Raw genomic sequence first — 14,071 nt, 5'->3', positions numbered from 1 at the left:
CACACACACAGCGTGGTATGATGCAGGACACGAAAACACAGCGGACAGAAACATTGAGACAACATAAAGCATAATACCTCATTCTCCACACCCCCTGTCCTGTCTAGATGATGACCTGATCCCTGTCCTGTCTAGATGATGACCTGATCCCTGTCCTGTTTAGATGTTGACCTGATCCCTGTCCTGTCTAGATGTTGACCTGATCCCTGTCCTGTCTAGATGTTGACCTGATCCCTGTCCTGTCTAGATGTTGACCTGATCCCTGTCCTGTCTAGATGTTGACCTGATCCCTGTCCTGTCTAGATGCTGACCTGATCCCTGTCCTGTCTAGATGATGACCTGATCCCTGTCCTGTCTAGATGATGACCTGATCCCTGTCCTGTCTAGATGATGACCTGATCCCTGTCCTGTCTAGATGTTGACCTGATCCCTGTCCTGTCCTGTCTTATGTTTCTGTGAACAAATGAGGAGCCCCCTGTTTGTCAGTTCAGGATGTGGGCTCTGACCACTGATGTCATTTGTGTGCTGTGATTGGTGCAGGTGCGTCTGCTGGGTGTGGTTTCGCAGGGCCAGCCCACCTTGGTCATCATGGAGCTGATGACTAAAGGAGATCTGAAGAGCCACCTGAGGTCACTACGGGCTAAAGACGTAAGTTACCTACCCCTAACCCTGACCCCTAACCCCTAACCCTGACCCCTAACCCCTCATCCTGACCCCTAACCCCTCATCCTGACCCCTACCCCCTCATCCTGACCCCTAACCCCTACCACCTAGCCACCTGAGGTCACTACGGGCTAAAGACGTAAGTTACCTACCCCTAACCCTGACCCCTAACCCCTCATCCTGACCCCTAACCCCTCATCCTGACCCCTACCCCCTCATCCTGACCCCTAACCCCTACCACCTAGCCACCTGAGGTCACTACGGGCTAAAGACGTAAGTTACCTACCCCTGACCCCTAACCCCTCATCCTGACCCCTACCCCCTCATCCTGACCCCTAACCCCTACCACCTAGCCACCTGAGGTCACTACGGGCTAAAGACGTAAGTTACCTACCCCTGACCCCTAACCCCTCATCCTGACCCCTAACCCCTACCACCTAGCCACCTGAGGTCACTACGGGCTAAAGACGTAAGTTACCTACCCCTGACCCCTAACCCCTCATCCTGACCCCTAACCCCTACCACCTAGCCACCTGAGGTCACTACGGGCTAAAGACGTAAGTTACCGACCCCTAACCCCTCATCCTGACCCCTAACCCCTACCACCTAGCCACCTGAGGTCACTACGGGCTAAAGACGTAAGTTACCTACCCCTGACCCTGACCCCTAACCCCTCATCCTGACCCCTAACCCCTCATCCTGACCCCTAACCCCTCATCCTGACCCCTAACCCCTCATCCTGACCCCTAACCCTAACCCCTCATCCTGACCCCTAACCCTAACCCCTCATCATGACCCCTACCACCTGAGGTCACTAAAAATCAAATACAATTGTATTTATCACATGCGCCGAATACAACAGGTGTAGACCTTACCTTGAAATGCTTACTTACAAGCCCTTAACCAACTATGCTGTTCAAGAAATAGTTAACAAAATAGTCTGGGTGGCCATTTTGATTAGTTGTTCAGCAGTCTTAAGGCTTGGGGTTAAGGAGCCCTTTGGACCCGGACTTGGTGCTCCGGTACTGTGCGGTAGCAGAGAGAACAGTCTTATGGCTTGGGGTTAAGGAGCCCTTTGGACCCGGACTTGGTGCTCCGGTACTGTGCGGTAGCAGAGAGAACAGTCTTATGGCTTGGGGTTAAGGAGCCTTTTGGACCCGGACTTGGTGCTCCGGTACCGTGCTGTTGCAGAGAGAACAGTCTTGATCTTGGATGACTGGAGTTTTCAAAATATATGAGCCTTCCTCTGACACCGCCTGGTATAGAGGTCCTGGATGGCAGGGAGCCTGGTATAGAGGTCCTGGATGGCAGGGAGCCTGGTATAGAGGTCCTGGATGGCAGGGAGCCTGGTGTCGAGGTCCTGGATGGCAGGGAGCCTGGCCCCAGGGATGTACTGGGTCGTACGCACTACCTTCGAGCGCCTTGCAGTCGGATGCTGAGCAGTTGCAATACCAGGGAGTGATGCAACCGGTCAGGATGCTCTCGATGGTGCAGCTGTATAACTTTTTGAGGATGTTGTCGTGCCCTCTTCATGACTGTCTTGGTGTGGAGAGCAAGGAATTTGGAACTTTTGACCCGCTCCACTACAGCCCTGTCGATGTGAATGGGGGCGTGTTCTGCCCTCCTTTTCCTGTAGTCCACGATCATCTCCTTTGTCTTTGTCTGGCTCATGTTGAGGGAGAGGTTGTTGTCCTAGCACCACACTGCCAGGTCTCTGACCTCCTCCCGATAGGCTGTCTCATCGTTGTCTGTAATCAGGCCTTCCACCGTTGTGTCGTCAGCAAACTTAATGATGGCGTTGGAGTCGTGAGGGGGACTAAACAGGAGTGGCTAAGCACGCCTGTGGGGTGCCCGTGTTGAGGATCAGCGTGGCAGATGTGTTGTTTCCTACCCTTACCACCTGGGGGCGGCCCGTCAGGAAGTCCAGGATCCAGTTGCAGAGGGAGGTGTTTAGTCCCAGGGTCCTTAGCTTAGTGATGAGCTTTGTGGGAACTATGGTGTTGAACTCTGAGCTGTAGTCAATGAACAGAATTCTCACTTAAGTGTTCCTTTTGTCCACATGGGAAAGTGGAGTGAAATTGAGATTGTCATCTGTGGATCTGATAGGGAGAGGTATGCAAATTGGAGTGGGATGATGGTGTTGACGTGAGCCATGACCAGCCTTTCAATGCACTTCATGGCTGCCGACATGCTACAGGGCGGTAGTCATTTAGGCAGGTTACCTTAGTGTTCTTGGACACAGGGACTATTGTGGTCTGCTTGAAACATGTTGGTATTACAGACTCGGTAAGGGAGAGGTTGAAAATGTCAGTGTGGAGACTTGCCAGTTGGTCAGCACATGCTCTGAGTACACGTCCTGGTAATCTGTCTGGCCCTGCGGACTTGTGAATGTTGACCTGTTTAAAGGTCTTGTTCACATTGGCTACGGAGAGCGTGATCACACAGTTGTCTGGAACAGCTGGTGCTCTAATGTATGCTTCAGTGTTGCTTGCCTCGAAGCAAGCATATAAAAAGCATTTAGCTGGTCTGGTAGGCACGCTTCACTGGGCAGCTCGCGGCTGGGTTTCCCTTTGTAGTCCGTAATCGTTCCACATCCGACGAGCATCAGCTGGTATAGTAGGATTCCATCTTAGTCCTGTATTGACTCTTTGCCTGTTTGGTGGTTCGTCTGAGTGCATAGCGGGATTTCTTATAAGTGTCCGGATTAGTGTCCCGCTCCTTGAAAGCGGCAGCTCTAGCCTTTAGCTCGGTGTGGATGTTGCCTGTAATTCATGGTTTCTGGTTGGGATATGTACGTACGGTCACTGTGGGGACGACGTCGTCGATGCACTTATTGATGAAGCCGGTGACTGATGTGGTAAACTCCTCAATGCCATTGGATGAATCCCAGAACATATTCCAGTCTGTGCAGCAAAACAGTCCCTTAACGTAGCATCCCCTTCACCTGAGCACTTCCGTATTGAGCGAGTCACTGGTACTTCCTGCTTTAATTTTTGCTTGTAAGCAGGAATCAGGAGGATAGAATTATGGTCAGATTTGCCAAATGGAGGGCGAGGGAGAGCTTTGTATGCGTCTCTGTGTGTGGAGTAAAGGTGGTCTAGAGTTTTTTTCCCCTCTGGTTGTACATGTGACATTCTGGTAGAAATGAGGTCAAACTGATTTAAGTTTGCCTGCATTAAAGTCCCCAGCCACTAGGAGCGCCGCCTCTGGATGAGCATGTTCTTGTTTGCTTATGTCCTTTTTCAGCTTGTTGAGTGCGGTCTTACATTTACATTTACATTTAAGTCATTTAGCAGACGCTCTTATCCAGAGCGACTTACAAATTGGTGCATTCAACTTATAATATCCAGTGGAACAACCACTTTACAATAGTGCATCTAAATCTTTAGGGGGGTTAGAAGGATTACTTTATCCTATCCCAGGTATTCCTTAAAGAGGTGGGGTTTCAGGTGACTCCGGAAGGTGGTGATTGACTCCGCTGTCCTGGCGTCGTGAGGGAGCTTGTTCCACCATTGGGGTGCCAGAGCAGCGAACAGTTTTGACTGGGCTGAGCGGGAACTGTGCTTCCTCAGAGGTAGGGAGGCGAGCAGGCCAGAGGTGGATGAACGCAGTGCCCTTGTTTGGGTGTAGGGCCTGATCAGAGCCTGAAGGTACGGAGGTGCCGTTCCCCTCACAGCTCCATAGGCAAGCACCATGGTCTTGCAGCGGATGCGAGCTTCGACTGGAAGCCAGTGGAGAGAGCGGAGGAGCGGGGTGACGTGAGAGAACTTGGGAAGGTTGAACACCAGACGGGCTGCGGCGTTCTGGATGAGTTGTAGGGGTTTAATGGCACAGGCAGGGAGCCCAGCCAACAACGAGTTGCGGTAATCCAGACGGGAGATGACAAGTGCCTGGATTAGGACCTGCGCCGCTTCCTGTGTGAGGCAGGGTCGTACTCTGCGAATGTTGTAGAGCATGAACCTGCAGGATCGGGTCACCGCCTTGATGTTAGTGGAGAACGACAGGGTGTTGTCCAGGGTCACGCCGAGGCTCTTAGCACTCTGGGAGGAGGACACAAGGGAGTTGTCAACCGTGATGGCGAGATCATGGAACGGGCAGTCCTTCCCCGGGAGGAAGAGCAGCTCCGTCTTGCCGAGGTTCAGCTTGAGGTGGTGATCCGTCATCCACACTGATATGTCTGCCAGACATGCAGAGATGCGATTCGCCACCTGGTTGTCAGAAGGGGGAAAGGAGAAGATTAATTGTGTGTCATCTGCATAGCAATGATATGAGAGACCATGTGAGGATATGACAGAGCCAAGTGACTTGGTGTATAGCGAGAATAGGAGAGGGCCTAGAACAGAGCCCTGGGGGACACCAGTGGTGAGAGCACGTGGTGCGGAGACAGATTCTCGCCACGCCACCTGGTAGGAGCGACCTGTCAGGTAGGACGCAATCCAAGCGTGGGCCGCGCCGGAGATGCCCAGCTCGGAGAGGGTGGAGAGGAGGATCTGATGGTTCACAGTATCAAAGGCAGCAGATAGGTCTAGAAGGATGAGAGCAGAGGAGAGAGAGTTAGCTTTAGCAGTGCGGAGAGCCTCCGTGACACAGAGAAGAGCAGTCTCAGTTGAATGCCCAGTCTTGAAACCTGACTGATTAGGATCAAGAAGGTCATTCTGAGAGAGATAGCAAGAGAGCTGGCCAAGGACGGCACGTTCAAGAGTTTTGGAGAGAAAGGAAAGAAGGGATACTGGTCTGTAGTTGTTGACATCGGAGGGATCGAGTGTAGGTTTTTTCAGAAGGGGTGCAACTCTCGCTCTCTTGAAGACGGAAGGGACGTAGCCAGCGGTCAAGGATGAGTTGATGAGCGAGGTGAGGTAGGGGAGAAGGTCTCCGGAAATGGTCTGGAGAAGAGAGGAGGGGATAGGGTCAAGTGGGCAGGTTGTTGGGCGGCCGGCCATCACAAGACGCGAGATTTCATCTGGAGAGAGAGGGGAGAAAGAGGTCAAAGCACAGGGTAGGGCAGTGTGAGCAGGACCAGCGGTGTCGTTTGACTTAGCAAACGAGGATCGGATGTCGTCAACCTTCTTTTCAAAATGGTTGACGAAGTCATCCGCAGAGAGGGAGGGGGGGGGGGGGAGGCGGATTCAGGAGGGAGGAGAAGGTAGCAAAGCGCTTCCTAGGGTTAGAGGCAGATGCTTGGAGTTTAGAGTGGTAGAAAGTGGCTTTAGCAGCAGAGACAGAAGAGGAAAATGTAGAGAGGAGGGAGTGAAAGGATGCCAGGTCCGCAGGGAGGCGAGTTTTCCTCCATTTCCGCTCGGCTGCCCGGAGCCCTGTTCTGTGAGCTCGCAGTGAGTCGTCGAGCCACGGAGCAGGAGGGGAGGACCGAGCCGGCCTGGAGGATAGGGGACAGAGGAAATCAAAGGATGCAGAAAGGGAGGAGAGGAGGGTTGAGGAGGCAGAATCAGGAGATGGGTTGGAGAAGGTTTGAGCAGAGGGAAGAGATGATAGGATGGAAGAGGAGAGAGTAGCGGGAGAGAGAGAGCGAAGGTTGGGACGGCGCAATACCATCCGAGTAGGGGCAGAGTGAGAAGTGTTGGATGAGAGCGAGAGGGAAAAGGATACAAGGTAGTGGTCGGAGACTTGGAGGGGAGTTGCAATGAGATTAGTGGAAGAACAGCATCTAGTAAAGATGAGGTCAAGCGTATTGCCTGCCTTGTGAGTAGGGGGGGAAGGTGAGAGGGTGAGGTCAAAAGAGGAGAGGAGTGGAAAGAAGGAGGCAGAGAGGAATGAGTCAAAGGTAGACGAGGGGAGGTTAAAGTCACCCAGAACTGTGAGAGGTGAGCCATCCTCAGGAAAGGAACTTATCAAGGCGTCAAGCTCATTGATGAACTCTCCAAGGGAACCTGGAGGGCGATAAATGATAAGGATGTTAAGCTTGAAAGGGCTGGTAACTGTGACAGCATGGAATTCAAATGAGGAGATAGACAGATGGGTCAGGGGAGAAAGAGAGAATGTCCACTTGGGAGAGATGAGGATTCCAGTGCCACCACCCCGCTGGCTCGATGCTCTAGGGGTATGCGAGAACACGTAGGCAGACGAGGAGAGAGCAGTAGGAGTAGCAGTGTTATCTGTGGTAATCCATGTTTCCGTCAGCGCCAGGAAGTCTAGGGACTGGAGGGTAGCATAGGCTGAGATGAACTCTGCCTTGTTGGCCGCAGACCGGCAGTTCCAGAGGCTGCCGGAGACCTGGAACTCCACGTGGGTCGTGCGCGCTGGGACCACCAGGTTAGAGTGGCAGCGGCCACGCGGTGTGGAGCGTTTGTATGGCCTGTGCAGAGGGGAGAGAACAGGGATAGACAGACACATAGTAGACAAGCTACAGAAGAGGCTACGCTAATACAAAGGAGATTGGAATGACAAGTGGACTACACGTCTCAAATGTTCAGAAAGTTAAGCTTACGTTGCAAAAATCTTATTGACTAAAAATGACGAAAAATGATACAGTACTGCTGGCTGGTGGAGTAGGCTAGCTAGCAGTGGCTGCGTTGTTGACTTTGAATGTGTAGCTGGCAAGGTAACCTCGATAGTTTCAGTACTACACCTTGTCATGAAACAAAGCAACTTTGTAGCTAGCTAGCTAACATAACACTAATCAAGACGTTCCTTGTAATGTATTTAGTTTCTACAATGCTGCTCGTCGGTAATAGTTGGCTGTCTTAGTGTCTTAGTGTCAGCATCGGTTTGTGGTGGTAAATAGACGGCTCTCTTGGTAGAAAGTGTGGTCAACTGTTTAGCATGATGTACTATTGTATACTTCTGTATACATCTGGCCCTTCTTTGGACACTGTGTTAACTAACCTCCAGACGAGCTTCAATGCCATACAACTCTCCTTCCGTGGCCTCCAACTGCTCTTAAATACAAGTAAAACTAAATGCATGCTCTTCAACCGATCGCTGCCCGCACCTGCCCGCCCGTCCAGCATCACTACTGTGGACGGTTCTGACTTAAAATATGTGGACAACTACAAATACCTAGGTGTCTGGTTAGACTGTAAACTCTCCTTCCAGACTCACATTAAGCATCCCCAATCCAAAATTAAATCTAGAATCGGCTTCCTATTTCGCAACAAAGCATCCTTCACTCATGCTGCCAAACATACCCTCGTAAAACTGACTATCCTACCGATCCTTGACTTCGGCGATGTCATTTATAAAATAGCCTCCAACACTCAGCAAATTGGATGCAGTCTATCACAGTGCCATCCGTTTTGTCACCAAAGCCCCATATTCTACCCACCACTGCGACCTGTACGCTCTCGTTGGCTGGCCCTCACTTTATATTCGTCGCCAAACTCACTGGTCACCATAGCAGCACCCACCCGTAGCACGCGCTCCAGCAGGTATATTTCACTGGTCACCCCCAAAGCCAATTCCTCCTTTGGCCGCCTTTCCTTCCAGTTCTCAGCTGCCAATGACTGGAACGAATTGCAAAAATCACTGAAGCTGGAGACTCATATCTCCCTCACTCGCTTTAAGCACCAGCTGTAATTGACAAATAGACACACAGCGCCACCCCTCGTCTTACCAGACGAAGCTGTTCTGTCCTGCTGATGCACGGAAAACCCAGCCAACTGTATATTATCAGTGTCGTCATTCAGCCACGTCTCGGTGAAACATGTATTACAGGATACGATATTACAGTTTTTAATGTCCTGTTGGTAGGATAATCTCCAGAGTTTATCCAGTTTATTCTCCAGTGAGTTTACAGTCTCAACCTTCCTCCTCTGAAGGAGATTATTCAGATGGACTCTAACCTCTCCTCTCCTCTCGTCTCCTCTCCTCTCCTCTCCTCTCCTCTCCTCTCTCCTCCTCTACAGCCGTCCCAGTCCTACAGTCTCAACCTTCCTCCTCTGAAGGAGATTATTCAGATGGACTCTAACCTCTCCTCTCCTCTCGTCTCGTCTCCTCTCCTCTCCTCTCCTCTCCTCTCCTCTCCTCTCCTCTCTCCTCCTCTACAGCCGTCCCAGTCCTACAGTCTCAACCTCCCACCTCTGAAGAAGATTATTCAGATGGCTGGGGAGATAGCGGACGGGATGTCTTATCTCAACGCTAACAAGTTTGTCCACAGAGACCTGGCCGCCAGGAACTGCATGGTGGCAGACGACTACACCGTCAAGATAGGTGGTACGGACAGACGGACTTCCTCCTAAAGAATTACACTTCAATTAGACTTGTAATTTAGCCTAGTATATTGATACATGCATGTTAAGTCATTTCCCCCTGTCTTCCCTGTGTGTGAGGTAGATTTTGGTATGACCAGAGACATCTACGAGACAGACTACTACCGTAAAGGAGGAAAGGGATTGCTGCCGGTCCGATGGATGTCACCCGAGTCCCTTAAAGATGGAGTGTTCACCACCACCTCCGATGTCTGGTAACTGCACCCGTTCACCCATTCACCCTCTCACCCGTTCACCCTCTCACCCATTCACCCTCTCACCCGTTCACCCTCTCACCCGTTCACCCTCTCACCCGCTCACCCTCTCACCCATTCCCTTAAAGATGGAGTGTTCACCACCACCTCCGATGTCTGGTAACTGCACCCATTCACCCATTCACCCTCTCACCCGTTCACCCTCTCACCCGTTCACCCGTTCACCTGTTCACCCTCTCATTTCCATGAGGACGGAGCAGTTCACTTCCAGGAGGGGACGACATTTTAAAAGGAAGGGAGCCAAGCAGAGCCTGAACCCCATTTAACCTGGTGATGTTTTGAGACGGAGTGGAACACAAGGCCCGTTCCAACCAAATGACAGCAAACAGAGTGTACACTACAAAACCAAATGACAGCAAACAGAGTGTACACTACTAAACCAAATGACAGCACACAGAGTGTACACTACTAAACCAAATGACAGCAAACAGAGTGTACACTACTAAACCAAATGACAGCACACAGAGTGTACACTACTAAACCAAATGACAGCACACAGAGTGTACACTACTAAACCAAATGACAGCAAACAGAGTGTACACTACTAAACCAAATGACAGCACACAGAGTGTACACTACTAAACCAAATGACAGCAAACAGAGTGTACACTACTAAACCAAATGACAGCACACAGAGTGTACACTACTAAACCAAATGACAGCACACAGAGTGTACACTACTAAACCAAATGACAGCACACAGAGTGTACACTACTAAACCAAATGACAGCACACAGAGTGTACACTACTAAACCAAATGACAGCAAACAGAGTGTACACTACTAAACCAAATGACAGCACACAGAGTGTACACTACTAAACCAAATGACAGCACACAGAGTGTACACTACTAAACCAAATGACAGAAAACAGAGTGTACACTACTAAACCAAATGACAGCAAACAGAGTGTACACTACTAAACCAAATGACAGCACACAGAGTGTACACTACTAAGGGTCAGGGTGTGTAGGGTGTATAACCCCAGGGTGTGTAGGGTCAGGGTTAGAGGTCGACCGATTAATCGGAATGGCCGATTTTAATTATGGCCGATTTCGAGTGTTCATAACAATCGGTAATCGGTATTTTTGGCCACAGATTTGCCGAGAGGAGCCTTTGTGTTCTTAACTGACTTGCCTAGATAAATAGTCTTATTTTCAATGACGGCCTAGGAACAGCGGGTTAACTGCCTCGTTCAGGGGAACAGCGGGTTAACTGCCTCGTTCAGGGGAACAGTGGGTTAACTGCCTCGTTCAGGGGAACAGCGGGTTAACTGCCTCGTTCAGGGGAACAGCGGGTTAATTGCCTCGTTCAGGGGAACAGTGGGTTAACTGCCTCGTTCAGGGGAACAGTGGGTTAACTGCCTCGTTCAGGGGAACAGTGGGTTAACTGCCTCGTTCAGGGGAACAGTGGGTTAACTGCCTCGTTCAGGGGAACAGTGGGTTAACTGCCTCGTTCAGGGGAACAGTGGGTTAACTGCCTCGTTCAGGGGAACAGTGGGTTAACTGCCTCGTTCAGGGGAACAGTGGGTTAACTGCCTCGTTCAGGGGAACAGTGGGTTAACTGCCTCGTTCAGGGGAACAGTGGGTTAACTGCCTCGTTCAGGGGGTTAACTGCCTCGTTCAGGGGAACAGCGGGTTAACTGCCTCGTTCAGGGGAACAGCGGGTTAACTGCCTCGTTCAGGGGAACAGCGGGTTAACTGCCTCGTTCAGGGGGACAGCGGGTTAACTGCCTCGTTCAGGGGGACAGCGGGTTAACTGCCTCGTTCAGGGGAACAGCGGGTTAACTGCCTCGTTCAGGGGAACAGCGGGTTAACTGCCTCGTTCAGGGGGACAGCGGGTTAACTGCCTCGTTCAGGGGAACAGCGGGTTAACTGCCTCGTTCAGGGGAACAGCGGGTTAACTGCCTCGTTCAGGGGGACAGCGGGTTAACTGCCTCGTTCAGGGGGACAGCGGGTTAACTGCCTCGTTCAGGGGGACAGCGGGTTAACTGCCTCGTTCAGGGGGACAGCGGGTTAACCTGCTGGTTACTAGTTGTTAAGAGAATTATGTTCTCAATGTTAACTTCAATTAAAATACTCAGTCTGTCATCCATAATGTGTTAGATTCTGGTTTAATAACCAGCTTACAAGAATCAAAATTGTTTATTCAGTAGAGCGCTCTGCAGTTCATACAACAAAACATCTATTATATACCAGGCTTCTCATTTACACATTACACACTAACACACTACACACTAACACACTACACACTAACACACTACACACTACACATTACACACTAACACACTACACACTAACACACTACACATTACACACTAACACACTACACACTAACACACTACACACTAACACACTACACACTAACACACTAACACACTACACACTACACACTAACACACTACACACTACCACACTACACACTACACACTACCACACTACACACTACACACTAACACACTACACATTACACACTACACACTACACACTACACACTTACACGCTACACACTAACACACTACACACTACACACTACACACTACACACTACACATTACACACTAACACACTACAAACTACACACTACACATTACACACTACACACTACACATTACACACTAACACACTACAAACTACACACTACACATTACACACTAACACACTACACACTACACACTTACACACTAACACACTACACATTACACATTACACACTACACACTAACACACTACACACTAGACACTAGACACTAACACACTAGACACTAACACTACACACTAACACTACACACTAACACTACACACTAACACTACACACTAACACTACACACGAACACACTTACACACTTACACACGAACACACTACACACTACACACAACACACTAACACACTACACACTAACACACTAACACTACACACAAACACACTACACACTAACACACTAACACACTAACACACTACACACTACACACTAACACTACACACAAACACACTACACACTAACACACTAACACACTAACACACTACACACTACACACTACACACTAACACACTAACACTACACACAAACACACTACACACTAACACACTAACACACTACACACTACACACTTACACACTTACACACTAACACTACACACTACACACTAACACACTACACACTAACACTACACACTAACACTACACACTAACATTACACACTAACCTTACACACTACACACTTACACACGAACACACTTACACACGAACACACTACACACTACACACTAACACACTACACACTACACACTAACACACTACACATTACACACTAACACACTACACACTACACACTTACACACTAACACACTAACACACTACACATTACACACTACACACTAACACACTACACACTAGACACTAGACACTAACACACTAGACACTAACACTAGACACTAACACTAGACACTAACACTAGACACTAACACTACACACTAACACTACACACTAACACTACACACTAACACTACACACTAACACTACACACTAACACTACACACTAACACACTTACACACGAACACACTTACACACGAACACACTTACACACGAACACACTTACACACGAACACACTTACACACGAACACACTTACACACGAACACACTTACACACGAACACACTACACACTACACACAACACACTAACACACTACACACTAACACTACACACTAACATTACACACTAACCTTACACACTACACACTTACACACGAACACACTTACACACGAACACACTACACACTACACACTAACACACTACACACTACACACTAACACACTACACACTAACACACTAACACACTAACACACTACACACTAACACACTACACACTAACACACTACACACTAACACTACACACTAACACACTAACACACTAACACACTAACACACTACACACTACACACTAACACACTAACACTAACACACTAACACTACACACAAACACACTACACACTAACACACTAACACACTAACACACTACACACTACACACTTACACACTAACACTACACACTACACACTAACACACTAACACACTACACACTAACACTACACACTAACACTACACACTAACATTACACACTAACCTTACACACTACACACTTACACACGAACACACTTACACACGAACACACTACACACTACACACTAACACACTACACACTACACACTAACACACTACACATTACACACTAACACACTACACACTACACACTTACACACTAACACACTAACACACTACACATTACACACTACACACTAACACACTACACACTAGACACTAGACACTAACACACTAGACACTAACACTAGACACTAACACTACACACTAACACTACACACTAACACTACACACTAACACTACACACTAACACTACACACTAACACTACACACTAACACTACACACTAACACTACACACTAACACTACACACTAACACACTTACACACTAACACACTTACACACGAACACACTTACACACGAACACACTTACACACGAACACACTTACACACGAACACACTACACACTACACACAACACACTAACACACTACACACTAACACTACACACTAACATTACACACTAACCTTACACACTACACACTTACACACGAACACACTACACACTACACACTAACACACTACACACTACACACTAACACACTAACACACTAACACACTAACACACTAACACACTACACACTAACACACTACACACTAACACACTACACACTAACACACTACACACTAACACTACACACTAACACACTAACACACTACACACTACACACTACACACTAACACACTACACACTACACACTAACACACTTACACACTAACACACTTACACACTAACACACTACACACTAACACACTAACACTACACACAAACACAC

General features: G+C 48.8%; 1 protein-coding gene across 2 annotated transcripts in view; it reads left to right on the top strand.

Annotated features, from left to right (window-relative positions):
• Positions 1–14,071, top strand: part of LOC106588078 (insulin-like growth factor 1 receptor) — a 113,035-nt gene that overhangs the window by 86,778 nt on the left and 12,186 nt on the right. For both annotated transcript variants that reach the window (XM_082969878.1, XM_082969879.1), the window contains exons 14-16: positions 541–648; positions 8,664–8,829; positions 8,950–9,079. In XM_082969878.1, coding sequence (XP_082826004.1) covers positions 541–648; positions 8,664–8,829; positions 8,950–9,079 — 404 coding nt within the window. The remainder of the gene's footprint in view (positions 1–540; positions 649–8,663; positions 8,830–8,949; positions 9,080–14,071) is intronic.

The sequence above is a fragment of the Salmo salar genome, chromosome 26 (assembly GCF_965601325.2).
Source record: "Salmo salar chromosome 26, fSalSal1, whole genome shotgun sequence".
Lineage (NCBI taxonomy): Eukaryota > Metazoa > Chordata > Actinopteri > Salmoniformes > Salmonidae > Salmo > Salmo salar.
This window is presented reverse-complemented; position numbering and strand designations above follow the sequence as displayed.